Source organism: Parasteatoda tepidariorum, chromosome X1, assembly GCF_043381705.1.
Source record: "Parasteatoda tepidariorum isolate YZ-2023 chromosome X1, CAS_Ptep_4.0, whole genome shotgun sequence".
Lineage (NCBI taxonomy): Eukaryota > Metazoa > Arthropoda > Arachnida > Araneae > Theridiidae > Parasteatoda > Parasteatoda tepidariorum.
This window is the reverse complement of record NC_092214.1, coordinates 16,745,502-16,769,935: the sequence shown is the minus strand read 5'-3', so window position 1 is coordinate 16,769,935 and position 24,434 is coordinate 16,745,502. Positions and strand designations below refer to the sequence as shown.

At 28.6% G+C, this 24,434-nt stretch overlaps 1 protein-coding gene across 2 annotated transcripts in view; it reads right to left on the bottom strand.

The window, feature by feature from the left end:
- LOC107451024 (WD repeat-containing protein 48) overlaps nucleotides 1-24,434 on the bottom strand; it is a 76,218-nt gene that overhangs the window by 20,129 nt on the left and 31,655 nt on the right. For both annotated transcript variants that reach the window (XM_016066990.4, XM_016066991.4), the window contains exons 13-17: nucleotides 23,361-23,457; nucleotides 14,756-14,833; nucleotides 9,467-9,563; nucleotides 7,418-7,532; nucleotides 1,870-1,946 (exon numbers count right to left, since the gene is read on the bottom strand). In XM_016066990.4, coding sequence (XP_015922476.1) covers nucleotides 1,870-1,946; nucleotides 7,418-7,532; nucleotides 9,467-9,563; nucleotides 14,756-14,833; nucleotides 23,361-23,457 — 464 coding nt within the window. The remainder of the gene's footprint in view (nucleotides 1-1,869; nucleotides 1,947-7,417; nucleotides 7,533-9,466; nucleotides 9,564-14,755; nucleotides 14,834-23,360; nucleotides 23,458-24,434) is intronic.

Genomic DNA, 24,434 nt, shown 5'->3' with positions numbered 1-24,434 from the left:
TTTTAATCCCTTCCATTATGATTTTTCCCAGTGGTATTAAAATGGAATAAAAATTTCAATTTTAAGCAAAAAAATACGTTGTATTTGAAAAAGCTTAAGCTGCCTATCATGATGGTAACGCATATTAATATATATGCTTAATTCTTTTAGGAATAGTGGTGATGAAAATCCTTTAAAAATTTAGTTTATAAAAGAAAAAATAGTATATATTTACTACCACTTTAAATATGAAAATAAAATTTCACGCCAAATGCGTAAAAGTTGGCAGGTATGTTAATAATATTCAATCATGCATAATCATCAATTGCTACGTAATTTCCTTAGTAACCACACAGCTGCCGTTTTTATGCTTTCTATTTAAGAATCTTTGTAGAAGTAGTAATACAGTAGGGAACCGATTATCCGGAACAATCGGGACCATCGCTATTCCGGATAACTGATTTTTCCGGTTTTCTGAATCGCTACAAAAAGCCGTTTTTTTATTGTCAAACCCAACTAAAAAAAAATTCTTTTTTGGAAATAATCTTAAAAAGAAAAAACGATAGAGTAATACACTAATGATTATTTCCAAAATGATGGTAAGGTAAACATCTTTCAAAAAAGAACAAAAAATCCTAAAATCTTACGAGGAAAAAAAATTTTTTTTTTCTAAAAATGGTGGGAAAATTTATCGAATTTCGTTCCGGTTTTTTGATTTCCGGACAACGGGTTCTGTACTGCATATATATTTTATTTCCTATATTTTTCAAAAAAAAAAAAAAGGATATCAAATTATCTTATTCAACAATTATTTTTAAATAAATAGAAGCAAAGTGATAGCCAAATAAAAAAACAAATGTGGTTTATAAACAATTCCTACAACAAACTTTTGACAGAATGTCCACTCTTACATATTTCAACTCAAGGTTCAAACATTCCTTAAAAACTAGGGTTCTCCTAACGTTATATTTGCTGTGATGTGGATCAAAGTTTAATAAATAGATATTTAAATTAAATATTTAGTAAATTTATGGGCCTGTAAACTCGTAATACTTACCGAAATTGTGTATTTTGTGCCATTCTACAAGATAAGGCTTATCTCAGCAGGTTTTTAAAAAAACTAATAAACCTGTTCTCAAAACACAAATCAGGGTCAATACAATAAAATGTGATGAAAGTATTCTAATAATAAGAACTGAGTAATGTGAGAATGGCACAAACCTCAAAATTAAATTTTTATTTTGCAAAATTTTTTAGAAATAAAATGTAGCAATAAAATTTTATTTGTAACAGCACTTTACTTCAAGCTTAACCCAACTTCATATACATATTAACAGCTTATTATTAAAAAAAAATCTCTCAAATATTGCCCTAATGTTAGTTATCATGAAATTTTGCCTTTAATATTAGACCTCAGCAGTAAATTCGTTGAAAAAGGTAGTGAAAATTTCAAGTCTCCCAAAAAAAAAAAAATCCCAGAAAGCTTCTATGATCAATAAAATAATAACAAGTGAAGTTCAATTAAGGGAAAGAGCCTCAACTAGCCTTGGAGACATGGGTTTACTTTTTACCTGTAAGCAAAGGCAGTATTTCTAGCAAGACAAATTTTACCCTAAAGGGAACGGTGCACAAGGTGAAACATTCTTCAGAATTTGCTAATTTGTCTGATCACCCAAATGATTAACGAAAAATCAAATAACATATTCATGCTAACTAACAAAGAAAGAAAATAACATAAAATATCCTTGACTAAAACACGAGCAAATTAAAGTAAGAATATACAATTTTATAAGAATTAGGGAGGTTCATAGGGTAAAAGAAAACTGCAAGGGAAAAACAATAACCCTCAACAGTTTTAAACTTTAGCATATATGTCTTAATGATACGTACTTTCGAAGAGGTTTTGCACCAGATGATTGCACAGGAAGAAGACAGAAAGGTATTTTATTGAACCTAGGCATATTTTTCTGCAAAAGTAATAAAGTTATTACCTTCTAACACAGCACAAATTAACAATACAAAAGCAAGAATTAACAAAAGCATGGAAGAAAGTGTATATAAGTAAAATTTTTCACTAATACAAAACATCACTACTAAATTCTCAGATCATAAACATCATGCTAAACTAATTTGTAATTAAAAATTTTCTTTTTAAATGTTTAAAATAGTAATGAATGGATGACTTTCGAGAAGCATACATTGTAATACACAAATTAAGAATTTATTTATAAAATTACAAGGCTAAATAGTTAAATGACATTTATGCCTTTTACCAAAAGAACAATGAATGGTTATAGAGGTTACTAGAGAGAGATTGATCAATGCTAAGGGGTAATGATAGTATAAGGTCATCGAAGAGCTTTTAAATCTGAATATAGCTTGAAATGTGTGCTTATGAAAACAGACATAGCTTTAAATGAATTTATGAAAATGAAAAATGCTCAAAATGAATATTTAAGAGAATGGATACAGCTCGAAATGCATGTTTTCAAAAATGGATATAGCTCAAAATGCATATTTATAAAAAATGACTGAGCTTGAAAATTACAAAAAAATTACTTTCTTCTGCAGCAGGTGTGATGAAAAAAAAGTAAAAGAAAAATATGCAAGTCATTTTCGGAAACAATTGAGTGGGGTGAGATGCTTAAATAATCTATTTTTAAGGTCAAGTTCATCCCCACTTTCAGCTGAAATTCAACTTTATTATTTTTACCGTAGTTACTTATTATTTACTTATAGATTCTGATATTATTTCTTATATATTTTTGGGACTCGGAAATATACGATTTCGAAATTTAGAGATGCTAGAGCAAAAATGATGCAACATTATGAGCACATAGATAAAAGAGGGATGCGTGAACTGCATTATTTATTCTATTCTTAACGTTTATTTTAAAATTTTTTAGCTGCTTAATCATTTGATATATTTATTGCTGGGATATTAAAAATTTATCAATAATTTTATGCCTTAATTTTGTGCAAAACGAGATTATATGTTTATTGTAATTATAAAAGAAATAATGCAATCATGACCATTTTATGCTTTAATTTTTGCATAAAGAGATTTCTTTATTTTTTTAAATATATCTTTTAAAAATTATTTGAAAGGTTTTTAGCTGTTATCATTATATAGGTAAAAATTTAAAACTAGTTAAAAGCAACAGGATGCCTTGGTGATTATTTTGTGTTGTAGGATTTTGTGCAAAACAAGATTTATTTTTATTTCATTTAATTATTTTTAATACTTCATTGAATTATAGTAAAGATTTTTACTTGTTTAGGCATATTTAGGCGAGCATTTGATTGAATAGTATTCAGGTATTTCAAATCAAATTATGATAAAGTGACGGGATCACAATTGTTAAATATGGTACAATTTTGCACCTAGTAAGATTTTTTTCATAAATTTATTGTATTTTGATAACTTAATTTTTATTACATTTAGGCTCTTAATTATTTGGTTTACATAAAATTCTAGTATTTTAAATTGGTATTTATTAACGTGAAGCATTTGTGATTGTGTTGCATTTGAATTGTGCACAATTGAACATGGCATGTACATTTGAAATTTTGTGTACATTTGAAAAGTTATCTAATATTGTCCATAATATAATTAAAAATATTGCCAGTACTAATTACTTAGCATATTTAAGGTTCCCTCTGTGAACCATTAAGTTTGAGCCTTAGTGCATGGAAAATCTGATCATTAAATCAAAAGTTATTCAAGATGTTCCATAATATGAAGAAATTACTTTTGTGCAGAGAATCTTCTGTATCCACTTCCTCAAATGACCTAGGAAAATGGACTAAAGTGAAAAATGAAATTTTTCTTTATTTTTACTCAATCCACATATTTTATCAATGTAAATTAATAAACATATTATTCACTGCGTAATAAATTAAATTTACTAACGAAAACTAACTATTAGTTAAAAAAAAATTTCTTTTAAGTTATTATTATATTATTTAAAATATTTTAGTGTTCAACTGAAATATTTTAAATGAAAAGTAAAACTAAGAGTATGAATTTTAAAACCCCTTAGAATGATTTTCTGTGTCCACCACTGCTTCTTCTGAAAAAGTAAGAAGTGGCTGGTCTGCATGTATTTTGTATTTAGGTTACTTGTAATTACAGTTACAGTTGTAATCAAAATTCTGATAAGTTGTAATCATGATGACAAGTAATTCAATAATATAATCAATTAATGCAATCTATTACATTCTTGATCACTTCTGTTTCAAGTTAGTACCCCTAATCATGAAGACTATATCATAGTCTGTTAAAATCTGATTATTATATCAAAAGTTATTACGGCCTTCTGTACTGTATAATAAACTGCCTACTGTGTAAAAAATAAAAAATTTTATAAGTAATTTAACAATTATGTTCAATAGTAGTGAAATATTTTAAAGTTTCAGCAAACTTGTAGAGACAATTTATGGGTATTAAAGCTTAAAATTTTAAAACCTCACCCACAAATTTTCCTGGCTGCATTAAGGGTTTTGTTATGGCGTTAAAATTTTGGGCTCATTGCTTAACACTGTAAAGGCACATTTCAAGCTATGTCCATTTTCAAAAACACTCATTTTCAGCTATGTCCATTTTCCTAAACATGCATTTCCAGCAGCATCCATATTGGAAACATACATTTTGAGCTGTGTCTATTTTTGCAAACATGCATTTTAAGCTATCTCCACATTTGGAAACGTACATTTTGAACCATGTCTAGATTTAAAAGCTCACAGACAAGGTATGAAAGGATAGCTGCATACGTACCAACATTGGAGAATTAAAATAACATAGATTTTTCTATCAATATTTTTTGGGCTATGAGTAAGGCTTTAATACATCATGCATAATCATGTAAGTCGAAATTGGAAATAATAAAAGCACTTACATTTAGTGAAATAAAAAATATGTATACAAATCTTAATCAAAAAAAGATTTATTTAAACCATTATTTATAATTACTTAAACTATAAACACTCAACATACTGCAGTACTGGCAATAGCACCATCTGTTGAGAAATAAGAGAAGTATTTTGCCAATAGCGGATATTTTATAGCCAAAAATTTTCTTTTAAATTTCTTCATCAAATGCAGAGAAATTTGAGAATAAACAGGTTAACAGGAGATAGCCTTAAAATACAGGAGTTTTTGCTAAAAAACAGAAGACTTCGCAGGTACGTAGATACTCTTTGTGAATTTTATATAAATTAAAACATGCATAACAAAAGTTTCTTTTGTGGCACATATATTTAAAACAGTTTTGAATTAATTACAGATTCATGTTGGGGTTTAGTCAAGTACAAGCTAATTCAATCAACCATGTGAAGGAACTAATTCCAAAATTATTTTTACATATTTCTTGCAGTAACACTCAGAATCATAAAGCAGATGGACTACAAAATTCTTAATGAAAATGTTTTGCAAATGAGGCAACTAATTATCTGCACAACCGCCCTATGATTCAAATAAAAGTATTTAAGGTTACAAGCTGTTTTTATTATGGATTTATAAAAAGCATTTTCATGTTACCTCGAACATAAAATTGCTGGAAGAATTTATATAAAATTCTTTTTCAATGTAGCTTTTGTTTCTTTAGCGCTTAATTTTTTTTTTATCCTTCTGTGCAAAGGAAAGACATAGTGACTGTCATTTGTATGCATACATAAAAGAATATATATATTGAACAAAATTACATATATTGAACAAAATTACATCTTCCTTTCTTTTGCACTTGGAGAATCACATAAGTAACGAAATGGAAACTTTAAAATTAGTGGAGCACTAAGAAATTTTTTTGGAACATAAATTATTGAATCAACAGTCTTGAGATTGGCAGAATTCTACAAATTAGAGGAAGAATCACATGCCAGAACTTTTCAAGTATTACACATTAGAATGAATGTTATATTACACTTAAGATAGACAATGAAATNTCCCTAACACTTTATCAAAAAGGTTCCAGGAAATGCCTCTTTTACTAGCCAGCTGCACAGGAAAGAAGGGGGGAGGGGACTCAATTGTGCTGTTTTGAAAACAAATCTCCCCCCCCTTTCCTGCATTCCAGAGGAGGAGCGTTACTAACGGTACGGTCTTGGTAGATCTTCTGTTCTCTTTTCTGTTGATTTATGGGTTTAATGCATAAATCACTAGAAGCTAAGAAAGGAAAAAACCTGTCAAAAAAAATTTTTTTTAATTTTTTTTTTTTAAAGAGAGTGGGGAAGATGAAGAAATGTTTGTTTATTTTGATTGTTAAAAAGTGTCCGGGAAATTGACCCTTCCGGAAAAGGGACGTCCGGATATGGGACGTTACACTGTATATATATTGAACAAAATTACATATATTGAACAAAATTACATCTTCCTTTTTTTTGCACTTGGAGAATCACATAAGTAACGAAATGGAAACTTTAAAATTAGTGGAACACTAAGAAATTTTTTTGGAACATAAATTATTGAATCAACAGTCTTGAGATTGGCAGAATTCTACAAATTAGAGGAAGAATCACATGCCAGAACTTTTCAAGTATTACACATTAGAATGAATGTTATATTACACTTAAGATAGACAATGAAATCCCTGTTCCTTCATCTGAAGTCATGGGTGCAAGTTGGAAAAAAGGCCAAGACTGAAAATTTTTTGACTGAAATACCTAACATACACAATACCCCCTCGACATATGAAAGCTATCTAAGAAAGCTTTACCATAATACATCAAGTTTAAATACTGTACAAAAAATATTTATTCATCTGTCTTTTGATAAAATAACAACAGGACATAAGAAAGTAGACCAATAACGTAGACCTAAAAAGATTTTTAAGGACAGAAATTTTTTTTCTCCGATTTCCGTCCTCGAGTCAGTCTTGTTTCCGTCTTACTCCCGCCCGCGGACATTTTCGAAAGACGGAAATCCGTCCTGGGGACTGAAGACTTGCACACATGTCTAAAGTACACTGAAATATTTGAAATTATTTTTCCCACTTTTATTATTTTCACAATATTATAAGGCTACAATTACATACATCAACATGTTAAAAATAAACCCATTAATGTGTGTAAATAAATGAATTGTTTAAATATGATTGGCTAGAATTATTTTTCTCTTGAGTATTAACTTTTATCATATTTTTTTTAAAAATGATAAAACTCAAGCAGATTTTGTTTCTTTTCTCAAATTTAGTCAAGACTGTAGCATTTTTATTACAGTAATTTGATTCTGATAGAACAGAATTTTGAATTCGACATTTTCTTGGATAGTAATAAATAAAGAGTACTGGCTCCATATTTTATCTGTGAGAGGAATTAAATGGTAATGAAAATGTGTGTAGTAGAAAGTTATAATTTGAGCAATATTGGTAAGCATGCTTACAGAGAACTTTTTTTTTAAACATATTAAAATATTTTCAAATGAATAAAAGTTTTCCCTTACAGATACTACTACATCTGTAACCCATGAGGGAATGGTTTCATGTAATAATAATTCTTCAGTTTCTCGCCCAGCATCACCAACAAGAAGTCGTAATAAAGTCCGTCCACCAACTTCACTAAAAAAGAAATAAAATCAGGTGGAACCAAAAACTTTTATTTAACATAAAAATGTTCAACAATATTGACATAAAAATTATATTTATTAAAACACATAAAAGTTTGTCTGAATTATAATAGCTTCAAATATCAAGACATTAATAAAGCAGTACTAAAAAATATGCACTTCTATTCTATGAATTTCCACATGGTTTTTAAAATCTTGGAATTTTAATATGTTAGTCTGACTCAGCAATTATAAGAACATGATATTGAATTATCTTGCTTTTTATATGCTCAATTTGTGACAGTAAGTAGCAAATTCATTTTGCCATTTTCTTTTTTTAATAGAATACTATTAGAACACAAGAATTTTGAATCACATAATTGAGTAATCACTATTTGACGATAAATTTGTGCAGTTTTTGGATTATTTATGCAACAATTATTGTTATGGATTTCCATTTTGTTCTTAAAATCCTGATATTTATAACGCATAACTAAGGCTTATGAATTTTGAATCGCGCATTTAAGTAATTTCTTTTCATGCAGGCAGCACTAAATAAACTCACGACAATTTCATGTCTTGTTGATAATTTTTCAACAGTAATTGTTTCAATCTTTTTTGAATCCCAATTTTTTTAATAGTACAGTAGTACAATCACATTGAGTAAAAATATTCGATTAGGATGATTTCATTGAAAACTCCTGAGGTTTTGTCGCCGCTTTTTAAACAGTTATGGATTTCCAGAAATTCAAAGTCAAACAGATTTTTTTAATTCGATGTGATTAAATCATGCTAATTTCTGCATCATCAAAATTAATCTTTAACTAATTTTACCAATTACAAAAAAACGCCACATTACAACAAAATGCCAAAAAACACAAACATCACACACATGCCTTGAAGAAAAATCTGGATTTTGGAGGTTTCCTGATTTTAGAAGTCTGCATTTTTAAGCTATACTGTATTATTTACAAAATAAATTCTCATCAAGGTTTGTAGTTAAATTTTTTAACAAAAAATAAAAACCTTTAAGCACTAAAAATATTTACATCTTCACTTAAAAAAAAAAAATCATATTTAAGCTATACACATTAATAAAGATTTTTCATTCACTATTGCTGAAATTTCTTGATACATATACATAAAACACAAAATTAACTAATAGCAAAAACATTTTCAGAGAGTTTACATAATCATGATAAAAATATCTTGTTCTGGGTAAAGAACTTTGATTCTTTAGAATTTTTAACTGATTCTTTAGAATTTTTAGGAAATGATGCAGTAAAATGATTTTTTTACTATTGGTAATATACTCCTATAAATAAGGAACAATGATTTAATTACAAATATTAAACATATTTATTTAGTATAAGGCTTTCATGGCCTAGTTTTAAATAACAGTGCATTTTCTTTTTTAGGTGGCAGAGAGAAGATAGATTTAGCAATACTAAAGTGTGTACATGCTTAGTTACTTCTAAACATACATACTTGAGCATTAGAGTATAAAATGAGGCTGCTGAAATCTTTTTAATAATGTAGTTAAAATTTTTTTTTTTAATTCATGAAGGAACAAGAAAAACTAATAATCACCCATATATGATATGTTATAAAGGTGCTACCATTCATAAAAGGGTAAGAGCTATTTCTTCAAACAAATAAGGAAAAGGCTGTTTGTTTGCCATAACCTTAATGATTAAATATGTTAAAACACACACACACACAAAATCATGCAGAGAAGTTTGAATTTAGAAAAGCTATGATGTCAATATAATATTTAGCTTGCTTATTTGACTAATAACATAATCATCTTTTAGATAAACTAGTTATAGGTTACACATATTAGGTACTCAAAAAAAAAATTATCTGACAACTTTCTTAATTTTTGCAAAAATTCAAAATAATTTCAAAACAAACTATAAAAAAAATTTAATCCATGAAATTAACTACCTAAATATAACAGGTGTGTGTTCAGGAATGCTGAAATATGGATTTCCAGGTCTGCCTCGTTCTGCATGAGGACTCGTACTGCCCCCGTTGACTCCATCTAAAATTTTAATTATGTTACACATTTCTCCAAACTAAAAATAATTCCATTTCATAATTTAGATTAATAAAAAAAAGAAAGTTTTTTAAATAGAAATAAATAATATTAAAAAAAAAAACAGAAAAAAAAAACGTACTACTATCTATATTGATATCAGAAATAATATTAAACAATGGAAATACTATCTAATAAAATCTTTAACAAAAATGCATACTAATTTTAACACTTGCACCGATAAAAATGAGCATATTAAAGATGAAACAATAGTGTTAGATTGACTTGTTCACAGACTCTCAAAATTAAAAAAAAATTCAATTAAGCACTATTTCACTGAAAAAATGAAAGGTTGTCATTTATTGCCCATACATAAAATATTATGAACAGTAATACATTAACTTGTTACATTAATATTACATTGAAATGTTATAGTATACTTTTACAAAGCATAATAAAACACACCGAAAGACTTAAATGGAAATGATATAACACAATTGCTGTAATAAATTTTTTAAAGTGTATCACTTAAAAATATCCCATTAAAGAGCTGCTTAAAAAAATAAAAATTCAACTTAAGTGTCTTAAAAAGTATAATCAATCAAAATAAAGCTGCAGCTGCTGATGATATACTTTGTATGTTAAAAAATTTAAATAATTTTCTAACAACATTAAAAAAGCATTAATTAAAACAACTATAAAAAAAATGTTTCAATTTTTTATCTTTTAAACAAAAATAAAACAAGAATGAATAAAAAGGCACAGTAATTTCAGATAAATGAGCCACAGCCTATTTGCACTCAAAAGTTAAATTATCGCAATGTGTGGCACATGTGCAGGTGCCGCTCATATAGTGACTTTTTTTCCTTGAGCCTTGACTAAAAATTCAGAAATAGCTCAGAGTATTTACAGTGTAACGTCCCATATCCGGACGTCCCTTTCCCGGAAGAGTCGATTTCCCGGACACTTTTTAACAATCAAAATAAACAAACATCTCTCCATCTTCCCCTTTCCTAAAAAAAAAAAAAAAAGATGTTTTAACAAATTTTCTCTTTCTCTAACTTGCACAGAACCTCTGATTTATGCATCGAACCCATAAATCACCAGAAAGGGGAAGTGAAGATCTACCAAGACCATTGAGTGACGCTCCTCCCTTGGAATGTAGGAAAAAGAGGGAGATTTGTTTTCAAAAGACCGCAACTGAGTCCCCTCCCCCCCTCCTTTCCCATGCAGGTGGCTAGTAAAAGAGGCATTTCCTGGAACCTTTTTATTGAAAGAAGAAATACTGTGGAAAAGGGTAAACAGGGCAAGCGTTAAGGTGGAGGGGGAGTCAGAATGGAAAATTTGAATAGGTCTAAAAGGATACACGTCCTTGAAAAACAAAAAATTCGTTCTTCCCCATACCATGTAATATTTAGGAGGCGGGGGGAAAAAGGTGGTAATACAGATAAAAGGGGTCTTTAGCAGATTCTTTCAGTCATAAAAGAAAAAATAAAGAGAACCCGATCTGCGTGTCCCGCCTTTATGCTTGATTGATAGCCAATGATTGGAGAAAAAACAATAATTTGTTACTTCCCCACCCTCAACTTAAATGATCTCCTCTTTACACTTATTTTCTTTCACAAATAATGAGGAAATGAATTTTTCTCCTCTATCTACCCATCTTGATGAATGACGGGAATTTCCCTTTCTTGCTTGAATCATTCTAGTTAAAAATGGCGGATTATTATTTTCATATGTCAATTTTTTTTAGTTTTCTATATTTTAAGCAATAATATTTTTTTTCTAATATTTCATATTTTATTGATTAGATATTCTAATACTAAAACATTATTCCCCTTAAAAATAATGTTTATTTATTTTTTGCTTCTTAGATTTAGATCATTTTACGCTTTGTTCCAGAATTTCCCCTTCCTGCTTGAATCATTCTAGTTCAAAATGGCGGATTAATATTTTCGTAACTGTTAAATTTTTTTCGTTTTCCATATTTTCAGCAATAATATTTTTTTCTAATATTTTATATTTGATTGATTAGATATTTTAATGCTAAAACATTATTCCCCTTAAAAATAGTGTTTATTTATTTTTTGCTTCTTAGATTCAGATCGTTTATTAAATCATTTTAAGCTTTGTTTACCTTGGGGGTGTATTATACGGAAAAATTTATTATACGGACTTCTGGAAGTCCCACCGATTCCGGATACGCGACTTTACACTGTATTTACAAACAATTATAATGAAATCGATAATCGACATCTGTTATTTTGCTATGAAAATGGCACCCATTTTCTCATTTTTAATGGTTATTTTCTTTTGTATTAAAATATGTGTGATAAGACAAGTTTTCAATTAACGATGAACAACGTCATTTACAAATGAGGTGACAGATTCCAATTTGTAACAATAGAATAATTAATTTAGTGCAGTATATTTTTCTCCCTCTCCCCTTTTGTGTAAATATATTGTTTTTAAATTGTCCCTAAACAAAAATTACACCATTTTACTCTAAACGTCTAATTTTTATACTAACTCTAATTTAAAATAGTTTTTAATGAATTTATCAATGCCAATATTATTGTCTGTAACTGAGAAATTGTTTTTAATTTTTTGATCAATATGTAATTAATTAATTTTTAACTATGGAAGGCTAGAAGCCTGTATTGTTTGGCTAAAAATTTCTACCACATTCTAGCCCCTATAAATACAATTACATGTATAGATATATATATCACAATTTTGCACAGATATAGCATAAATTAGAAAGGAATGAACGAAGAAAATCAGGTTGGTGCTAGTGATGATGTCGGTACGCTTTTACCGTTTTTTCTACAAAATCTGTTTCTTCCACTCGTTATGGTTTCTGTCAGCAATAGTTGATAGGCTCTTTCTCTTTCCTCCTTTTTTTAGCTGGATGTTAAAAGCATGTGAATGTTTGATGAATAAAAGGTGCCACTGAACATTTTTACAGTTAAAATGTTCAGGAAGAATTTCAAACTTTCAACTGAAGGTCAGTTAAAAGGGGAAATTGGAATATGTGAGAATTTTACACCTAGATAAAAAAAGAAAAGGCTGCTCTGGACAAAGTCTGCAAAAAAAAAAGAACTGTTTTCTGAAGTCTGATTTGAGAAGTGAAGTAGAAGGAAATGTTTCAGGAGACTGAGTCACTGTCAACTATACTTTGTTTCACCAAGACTTTGTCAGTTATACTTCGTAGTTAGACAAAATTAAAATCGTCTTCATCATGCACAATAGTGTAATGCTAGAGTAGGCAAGGATCCTTGCCTGTTAAAGCACCATATTGTCAATTAGCAAGCATCTTCTTACATCAGCCGCTTAAGCCAAAGTTTCAATGAATCACGAGAAATGAAAACTGCTCTATCGGTGTAAGGATGTATACAATAAATCAATATCTCACAATATATTGCCCAGTCCTAGTGTCATTTTTAAACTGAATCTGGAATGGTTATTAATAGCAATCATCAGAATAGTCATAAAATACCTTTTCATTAAGAACTCTCTTACTCTATCTTTTTTAAAGCAAATACCCAAATTGTAACAAATTAAGGTGCATTAAGGTGTTTTAAATGAATTTTTATCTTATTTTATTGATTTAAGTGTTAATTTATATGATTATTCGGTTATGTAAAAAGTCATTGAAGTTTTTTTACACTTTTCAAAATCATGATTATATAAAAATTAAAGGTTAATCAATAATGCTTGATACCTTTTATTTGATGACCTTTTGCCATCGAACAGTAAGCAGTTGCCCCACTCATGGAAAAATCTGTCTGTTTGTGCAAAACTGATAAAGGTGCAGATTTACAGGTACTGATCTGAAATTTGTTATTCCACACAAGTTTTGAAGAATGTGAAACAAGTGGAAGTCTGATGGCAAAAGACTATGCCTTTTTTGTTGGGTGACGTAACATGTCCCACCTAAGCTCTAATAATTTTTGACAGGTCGGCAAAAGGGGGAGTGGTCTCTGGTTGTCATGATCGAACATTACTCCTTCATGATTGATGAGCTTCTGATGTTTCCAGATGGCAGCTTTGTTCAAATTGTCTACAGTACAGATCCAAATTGATTGTTCTGTCTCCTCATGTGAGCACACAAAAAAACTCACTCTTTCGTTCCCACCAGACTGAGAACATAACTTTCCTCTGATAAATTTCTACTTTTGAAGTTATTGGTAATGAATTACCAAAACTGTTAGCACACTATATAGTTGTAAGCAATCCACTTCTTATCAGCAGATGTCGTTTGAAAAAAAATTATTATCCTTCCCCCATTTGCATATCGCAGATGTTGTCAAATGAACTTCTTCACAAGGAACTTAAATTTAATGCTTGCTTATGTATCCCAGTTACTTTAGGTTAACGTGAACACTTTTTTGATTGATCTTCAATGTATTTGCAAATTCTTGTATCATGCAACATGGGTTTGACTGAATCAATGTCTTTATTTTGATTGGCCTTGATGTTCTTCACCACCACAAACTGTACACAATTCTCCAAAGCTTGACAAAGTAAAACAATAAAATAAGGAGAAAATAAACAGTTTGGTCTACCATGTTCAATGCGCTGTCAATTCTCCAAAACTCAACAAAATCATTCAGCTTGTTATTTACAATGGAGCTTAAATTGTCAGCTATCAATGACATAACAATTACTATTGCAATTGCTTTGAGTATTTTAGAAACTGCATTACTGCCAAAAAAAATAAATAAATGATGTTTTATTCAACCTAGTATATAATCAATAATTGGATCACTTGTTTCAGAAGGGGCACAATTGATACATGGTTATAATCTCCTTTTTTTTTCATCAAGTCAGTTAAAAATGATAAAAATTGGTAAAAAAAAAATCTCATCAAATATTACTTAGTATGTTAACATCAAAATATTCTATTCAATTTACATAACTAAAGTAACTTAAGTTCTAAAATATGACATAGGAAAAAATAACTATCTTTTACAGATGCATTTGGACAGCATATACAATATCAAGATTTAGGAAAGACAAAATATCTGTCAGCTTCATATTTTTATTACTTTTCTTTCCATTGCTTTAAAATAAAATTGTAGATTTTTCCTAATTTGTTAATAATCAGTATGCAGGATAATGCTTGCATAAAATATTTTCAATTATTTTACTACTTGAACAAAGAAATGCTTAAGAAAATGAAATATAATGCATACTGTCAATTTCTTCATCTGCACCATATGTAGCAGGCCAGTGTTCTAACAGGGCTTGAAGCAGCAAACCACCTAAATTCACTGAAATAAAATTGAAACAAAAAAATGCTGAAATATTGAAAAAAATATCATGCAATGAACATTAAACACAAAGGCACAAGAAACATTACGCTATTTTTAAGTACGACATTTCAAGATAATAACTTAATTATCAAATATTAGGTCTACCATAAAGTTCTGTCTGATTTTAAAATGTAACAAATTAATACATTTTTCATACCTTGAATAAACTTTATTGCATGATGTGATTGCCATCATTATTATGACTCCTTGCCAGCATGATGGCAATTTGTACATCCCATTTTTAAAGAGATCCTTATTCCTGGAGGCAAAAAATTGAATAAATGAAAGTCAGATCTCACTCATTTTTGAATTTTCTGTCCTGCAAAAATTTTTGTAAGGATAAAGACAAATGATAATCAGAGGGTTCTAGGTCCAGAGAGTATGATAGATGCGGCAGAATTTCTCAGTTTAGCATTGTAAGTTTCTGATGAGTTCCAAATGCAGCATGTGGTCTAGCATAGTCTTGAAGCAGTATGATTTCCTTTCTATTGAATAATGGCAGCCTCTTTTTGAGGATTTCTGCTTTCAAATTAGTCAATTGCTGACAGTACAACTCTGAATTTATATTTTCCTTCGGCTTTCAACAGCTTAAAATATATTAGTCCTCGAAAGTGTTCATATACACTACATTCTCTAACTCAGGCTCAACTTTGGTTTAGAGGTAGGTCTTCCGGGTTAACAATAAGCCATTCTTCTGATCGTGTTTTCTTAGGTAATCCACTATTCATCCCCAGTAATCAATCAGTCCAAGAACTTATGTGACACCCATCTAAAATATTTCCATACCAATCTCAGTTTCCAGATATGGTCAGGAAACTAGGAGAGACCAGACAGTATCTTCGCTGATCAGATGATCGCCCAGAGCACAGCTTATTCGAATGGCCAGTTTTGAAATTTTTCAACCCCCGATCTGCATTTCCCATCAGAAACTGTACCTTCACTAAACACTTTTAACAAATTTCTACACGCTTTTGTTGCATTCCTCCCTTGTTGGAATTCATTCAAAATACAGTGGTGCAAATGAACTTCGCCAGTAGCTATGAAAAAATGATTGCATCTCACTTAAAACTAAAAGGAATCATCTTTAATTTAGTTCATTTGCTTGGTCAGTGTATATACATTCAATGATAAAAAAAGGAGCCAAATATGCGGCAAATGATTTGCACATACCAGTTGAAAATTATCGTAACAAGAACAGACAGAACTTTTTAATAGACTTAATAACCTCATATAACGAACACTCATTCATAAAACTATCCATAGTAGTAAACAAAAAACTCAAAAACAGGTAGCATGATTGACACCAGAAAGTTCGAAACAAATGGTAAAATATTTAATATTGTTTTTAATTCAGAGATTATTTCATTTATTACTACTATACATTTACATCAAAATGTTAAGAAAAATTAGTATATTTATTGTGTACAAGAGCAATTAATCCATTTTCATTGAAATCATTATACAAATTTTTGTTTCTTAAAATTTTTTGACAATACCAAAATCTCTGTTTCCATTAAGAAAAAAAATATTTTGCAATTTTATTAAAACAAATTCCCTCTTCAAAATATTGTTTCTTCAAATTTTTTACTTTTGTTTTTTTCATTAATGGTTAGTAAAATCAAACAGCTTTTGAAACATATTATTAAACAAGATAAAATTAGGGCCCAGTTAGCCTGGTTGGTAGGACGTCGGGCCTATGTTCGTGAGAACAGAGATTTAAATCTCATCGGTCGAAGAATCCCTGTGTACTATATGGTGACTGGTGCACATTAAATCTATTGGGGTCACAAAGCCCTCAAAGTTCCCATAACAAATCAATTCCTCTGTGGGTTCTGAATTAAGAGATTGATCATTCTCTGGTTCAGGTCGAAATTACGATTTGTGAATGATTGAATAGCGTATAATTGGGTCCTCAATGTAAAAGAGGATGTGATGTGTGTGTGGCTGAAGTCTTATTCTTGGCCATAGATGACACCAGTGAAAAAAAAAACAAGAAACATACCCTCTGCTTTAAAAGTTCAGTTGATTTCAAGCAGGCTTGTTGGTATTGGCAAGTGGCATAAGTAACAAAATAACATATGAAAATTACAGCGTATTAAGAATACGATGTAATACATTAAACACTTAGCTCCAAAAATTGCTATAAATGGCAAGTGGAAATTTTATAACAAAAAAAAAATTCACGTTTGTAATTTTTTTTATATAATATTCCTCGAATAAATATTTTCAAATCACTATTTCTAACAATCAATTATTTAAAAGCTTGAGTTAACAATTTCCTTTGATGCAATGTTAGACAATCTAGCCGAAAAAAAAACTGCAATAGTAAGATGACACAAACATGTAGTGTATAGTGTAAAAAATAAAAAAGATATCATTCTGAATAACCTTCATTCTAATGATTGGATTTTCACATACTACGGCTTAATCTCAATGGTTCCTGGGGGTGACTTCAAATGTGCTAATTAATTAGTGCTAACTAATAAATAAATATAGAAATCAGACACAATAACACACTTTCTCTGAATAAACCTAATTTAATTCTATATTTGGTTTCCAACAGATAAATTTTTTATACCATATTAATCTATGTATTTTCTATAGTGAAATCCAAAGTTTCAATTGTTTTTATCAGCTGAGAAAAATTAAAATGAATTATTAAAATAAAAAAAACTTGGCAACGATGAAAAAAATACTTAAATGGAGCAATTCATGACTAAATTTGGTAAACTTACAATGAAATTGACTTACACAAGCCTATGATAAATTTCATTCCTGATTTTTGGCTGTTTTGATTCAATATTGTTTTCTTTTTTTTATTACAAAATACCATGTTTCTTCTTAACTTGTATGCAAATTTATAACTAATTTAGTAAAGGGATTTGAATAAAATATTAAATTGAACAAATGTAAAGTTTTATAAAAACTTGTTTTTGATTGAATGAGGTATGCAACTGCTATTTTAATTTTAGTTTTTAATTTATACATTGCACAACTGATTCAATAGAGTAATGTGCATAAGTTAGCATTTATTACAAAAAATATATTTATCAATTATGAAATATGTATTTTAATAACTAAATAATAAATATATAAATGAAGATATTAGTTTTGCAAAAGGTATCTTGACATCCTCTTGAACCAAACTCTTGTGACATCAACGATTATTTGAAATATTGTTGATGTTTTAAAAGTCACTACAAAGAAAATAAAGATGCTGAATATAAAGTGCTGTCGAATATGTTGACAAAATTTTTAAGCATCTTTAAATTTCAGAGTATTTAATATATTGTCCTTAATTTGAAAATTAAATCATTATAATATTACCGTATTTTTTGGCGGAAGAGACCGGCGATATCGAAAAAAAAAGTTTTTTTCTTCCTACATGCGGCGCTTCCGGCGAAATATTTTTTTGTAGCAAAAAAATTTGTCAAGGAAAGTTATTTAAGATGAAATAATTTCTGAGAGAAAGACTATTAAAAAAAAATTAATAATGAAGTCGACGAAATATTCGCCCATATCACGATCTGCTGCAGAACATCGCCAATTCTTAGTAAACATTCGGCAGCAGTCTGTAAGAAAATAAATAAACGAAATAATAATTTTAAAAAAACATCGCATATGGAAAAAATTTTAAAGGTATGCATCTTGTATCCACCCCCAGCTTAAGGAAAAATCGCAAGCTAGAAATCTATTTAGCGCCATGGCAATTGTAATTTGAGCAAACAGAAAAGAAAGAATAGGACCCTATAAATCCGACACTCACGGGACTGACGAAACGCCGAACTTCGGATCTCTTTCGGAAATTCCAATATGGGCCCCAAATATTACTATAATTCAATTCCACTGTTAATTTCAGAAAAACCAATAAATTTAGTCAAGTTTCGATTGTAGATTATGATGGGGTGAATTTAAAACTGGCCCATCTTAGGAGAAATTTTACTAATCAAAATAATAATCTATATAATATAATCAAGAAGAAATAATCAGAATCCTATGAAGAAGAAATAATCGTTTCTTCTTTGGAGCGAGATCATAGTTCTCGTTTTTTCTTTTAGATAACATTTTGTTTCAACAAAAGACGCTTACCTCGCAAGGAAAAAAAAAAGCTAGCAGGGAACTACAAATTTTTTTTTTTTAAAAATTAATGCTTAGAAACTAACAATGAATAACAAAAAACTAATAACGATAAAAAAAAATTAACAAGCAAGCAACAATTAAACAATTAACAAGAAAAAATAAAAAACGACAAAATAAAAATAATTAATGAATCGAATAAAAAACAAAAGGGATAGAATTCATTTTGTTGTCCACCTGGTAGTTTCAATGTCAACTGGGTGAAGTCAATTTATGGCCAAACAGAGGAGGGAAATTTGGGGGCAAATCAGTAAAGCACAAGCACAGCTGTCAAGATTGATTGATCAGTTTTTTCCAACTTCCATTTCTTTATTTTGTTCATTGGAAATGCAGGTGTTTTTACTTCTCACTTTATTTTAAACTGCTTTAGAAACAGATGTTTCCTTTGATACAGATTTATTATTATTTTTTTCAAGCTACTTTTTTATCTTTAAAAGATAAAATAAAGTAAGTTACTTCAACAGAATAAAATTCCAAATAAAAAGAATATAGCTGATTTTTTTTGTCTTATCAATATAAATTTCTCAAAAAAAAAAAGAAAAAGATTAGATCAGATTAAGTGCTGAATTTTGGAATGCTGGATTAGGGGTCCCTTACCCTTTTCTTTTCCCCAACCCCTTTAAAATATAACTGATTGATTCCTCCTAAACAGCTCCAATAGAAATGACACGTGGAGGAGGTGGGGTACACCTCTCTTTTAAACATTTTCTTCTCTCTTTCTAAGTTGAGTCACATTGGGTTATTTCCATTGAAGGAGAGGGCATCATTCTACCCACTAAAATTCCACCCTCAAAGATTGTGAAAGTGAAACTTATTTCCCCTTCGCTCATTCCTTCAGAATTTTTTTGGGGCCTGCTTAGTTATTTCTTATTCTTGTTATTATTAGTTATTTCGTTATTATTAGCTGTTTCGTTATTATGTATTAGTTTTTCCTCAAATTGTTAACGGTAATAAATTTTAAAATCTTTCTTTTAATAAATTTTTATTTTATTTTTCTTATTTCATTTTTTTACGGATTTCTGTAATCAGTTTAGCCTTAATTCAGCTACTGAACATATAAATATTTTTTTGCTGTTCTTCTGTTTTTTGGCGCGGTGCCAACTGGTAAGAACACCTTTATTTTATATAGTTTTGTTGTTTTCATTTTTTTGCTGAAAGAGAAAACTTTTTTTGTTGCTTTTTTCTTTGCTGAAAAAGAAATTCTTTATTATAATTTAGAAATTAAAACTTTACTTTATGAAATGCATAAAAAAATGTAATTTTTTATTATACAGACATTCTAAATGGTAATTTAAAGGTCTCTTCTAAAAGGATGCTGATATGCGCGGTACCGCCATTGCGACGCTTATTATAAATTTTTTTAAAAAAATTTCATTTTTATCGAGGTGCGCAGTTGTGATGAAGCGGCGCTATCGCCGAAAAATACGGTAATTTGAAAATTTAATTTTTAATTACCTGGCAATGTGTGATACAAAGAACTATTTAACCAATTATTTCATTATATTTTTACATTTTTCAAATTTGCTATTTTATGTTTTCCACATGGATTTTTCTGATAATATACTAAGCTGTTTCGTTTAATTTTTTTTAGTACTTGAATTTTCTTTTTTTTTAAATTACACTCGTTTTAAGGAATTGTCAAGCAGTTAATTGATAATACTTTAGGAACATTTTGTTACAACAAAATTAATTTTTTTTCAAAATTTCTGACTGATAGTATTAAATAAGTGCACCTTTTTTCTCCTAGAATGAACAAACAAATTATTTATTTATTTACTTTATAGTTTCCAATTTGTTTAATTTTTGAAAAGTAAAAATAGATTAGTGCACTCAAAAAACCACAATTATTTGCTTTGTTTTTCAAATGAACAAATTTGAACTGGAAATTTATTTTGACACTTAAACTAATATTTTAGCTCTGTGGCAGAAATTTTTTGGACTTACTGCGACAAACCACTCTAGCACTAATATCTTTCTGCAAGATACTTTTAGAAATAACAGCTATGCATATTACTAATTTTAAGTAACAGAAACGTGTTTATAAAAAAGACTATTCAAATAAAAAACTGCATATAATTTTTTAAATTGAATGCATATTAATTTTTTTAATTCTAATATTATGAACGATATTCTCGCATTTTGTAGGATGAAAAAGCATTTATTATTTCTTTTTTCACTTTGTGTAAATCATGATCACTTTAAAAAAAAAAAAAAATTACAAATAATGAAATCCGTAGCAGTAACTATTCCAAAAAACTGCAAGAATCAGACTCTTTAAAAAGGGGTTGCTAAACTCACGCTCATTTTGAGATTCGGTTGCTATAATAAATAATATTGAATTAAAAATATCAGACTTTAAAACTATGCGGAAATCAAAAGCAATAACTGCAAAAAAAAGAGAGAGAAAAAGACTGAGTCCTTACGTTATAAATTAAATATTCAAATGCATAATTCAAATTTTCCATATTGTCAGAAATATATTAGGATATTTAAAAACCATGCGAAAATCAATATCAATAACTGCTGAAAATGCACTCCAAACACTCATAGATTTAGGATACTATCAACATAAACTGAGAGTGCCAAAAAGTAATTAATTAAATTGCACTACAAATGTACTGCATTGATTAATTAATTATTTTACTTAAATCTGAATTTATAACAAAATACTCACTCAGAGTAAAATTTGGTGTTTTTTTAAAAATAAAAAATGAAAGAAAGAACATGATTCCTAAAGATAGTTATTTTTTAAACTTTCGCAATTTCAGATTTTCCTTATTTTCATATTATAATTTTGAAATTTTAGCTGAAGTTGGTCATTATCGAATTTCTTTTAATTTTCAAATGACAACAGAGAAAACTTGAGCATTTCTATCCCCTCTAATTTGCGAGAAAGTCATCTTTGAATATAATTCTGGAGAAAAAAAAGTCTTTCGAAAATTTCTGCAGTGAAGAAAGATTAGAAAGGCAGTTAAGATAAAATTTTGGTTTTCTTTAAACCAAAATTTCTTAATTCACTATTCTTAATCTTTCATTATTTTCAAATAAGAATAGAAAAATTACGAGCATCTCTTTCCTCTCCAATGAGCAGAAAGACATCTTTTGAATATAATTCTGGAGGAAAAAATGTTTTTTTGAAAAATTTTGCAGTAAAGAAAATCAAAATTTTTTACTACCCAAAGAAAAAATCTCTCTGCAGGGCCTCTGCAATAATGTCGCCAAGATTCTGCCACTGGGTATATTACGCCGTTAAAATTCAAGAAAACAAAAAGCTAAAAAAATTTTTTTTTTATTAAAATTATTTTACAAGATATTATTACAGTATTATTTGTTATCTGGAAAATACTGTTAAACAGCAAATACTAAAAATGGAAAATTGTAATAAGATTTCAAAGCCGGGCTACGTTTAAAATTATTAATTGATTTGCTTTATGTAATAAGAAATACACCATTTTCGAAGCTATTACAATAAAAAAAAGACATGCAGATAATGAGAGGGTTAATATACTTTTACAGAAATTATAAATACAAATTTTTCTTGCTTTTTGTCATAAGAGAATAAGAATGAGGTAGCTCCAAGGAACATTCTCAATAATTTTGTTATTTATAGAATTGAAATCTGTTTGAATAAAACATAGTATTGCCTAAAAGCTAAAACAATGTAGCTATTATTTATTTATGCACATTCTATTAATTTGTAAATAGCGGTATCAAAGATAAGGATAAGCGTTGGAACTCCCATTTACTATCAATGCATTCAATCATACAGCTGAACAATTTAATGTTACAAAAAGCAAATTATTTAATAATTTTAAGCAAGAAAGAGTGCTAGCATTAAGCAATAAAAAAATTTTACTGCACTGATTTTTTTAGAAAGTTGTAACTAATTAATATTTTTTTTGAATCAGAGAGCCTATGATATTATCTTATGCAAAATTTATTTTGATATCACGTGAAGTAATTTACTAAACTGTGTTACTAAAAAAAACAAAAAACTTCACTGACTTTAAATAGACTTGACAATATAAATAGACTTGTTTTGAGTGCTCAAAACTAACTCCACAAGTCATTGACTACTGTTGAGTCTTGAAAATGTGAGCTTATTTTTGAGCTTGTGAAACATGTTGACATTTATTCTCATTTTCATATTTTTTTAAAGCCAATGAAGTTTTTTTCATCCTCAATTATATGTTACAATTGGGTCTCAATCATTTTTTTTATAAACATTTTATGCTCGTAAAATTAAACATCTGTATCATTAGAACGAAAATTATTCAGAGTGATATCTTTTTTATTTTGCGCACTTTACCTATCAATAGGTTTAATTGTAGAACAAAACTGAATTTACCTTTAGGATCATTGTTATCATTTAAATTCAATCCAAATTCTTTGGAAGATACCCAAGCAGCAAAACTATCATGTTCATCGAGGTGAATACAGAGTAACTGAAATTATTAAAATAGATAAAAAATATTAAAATTTTTTTTACATGTAAATGCAAATAAATAAATTTTCGACTTAAGATGAACATAAAAGTCATATTAGAGTGCTGATCATTTTGCAACTATTTACTTACATTATTATCAAATGTGAGTACAGGGTTAAGCTTAGATTTAAAATTAAAATTTTATAATTAACAAAGCTTCATGAATTTCAAATTACAGATATGCCATAAACTATTATAAATATAAAGCTTTTCATTGTTAAAGAGTATTGAATGATACGTTTTTATTAAATATTAAAAAAGACCAGAAACCACTAACACAGATGTATTGTCAAGTCACTTGATGTATTTTCAGTTTATAATAATACTTTAAGTTACAAAGTTTCAATGTTTGTGACTGTTTATTGAATCAAACAAATTTACTTTAACTTGCAAAAGTGTTCTTTCTAAAATCAGTATAAACAAAAGCATACTTTTTTTTGGGTAAAATTTTTTATAATATTGAGTCAGATTATTGATGCTGTTTATTAATATTGTGACACAACACATAAAAAATCGATTGAATCTTATTGTCAAGAGAACTTTTCAAAGTTAATTAAAAAGATGGGTTTATTAATAAAATATGAATGCACATCTCAAAAAAATGTATAAATATACAGAAATGGGAAAAAATGCTTAGTCATAAAAAAGTTTGAGAGAAAAAAAAATCAGTATGTAGATCCTGACAAAAAATCTAAAGATAGTCACAGCATATGAACAGTAGTTGAAGATTTATTAGAGTAGTTATACTCTAACACTCTAAGTACATTTGCCCAGATTGCTTATTGGAAGAGCTTTCCAGTCTTATGAGTCACCTTAAAAGTTATTACATTATGAGAGTGAACATTCAGGAAACTTACAACAACTAAGCTTAAAAAATTTAATATCTTTAGAAATTATATATATATATATATATAAATATAAGAATATATACAATTG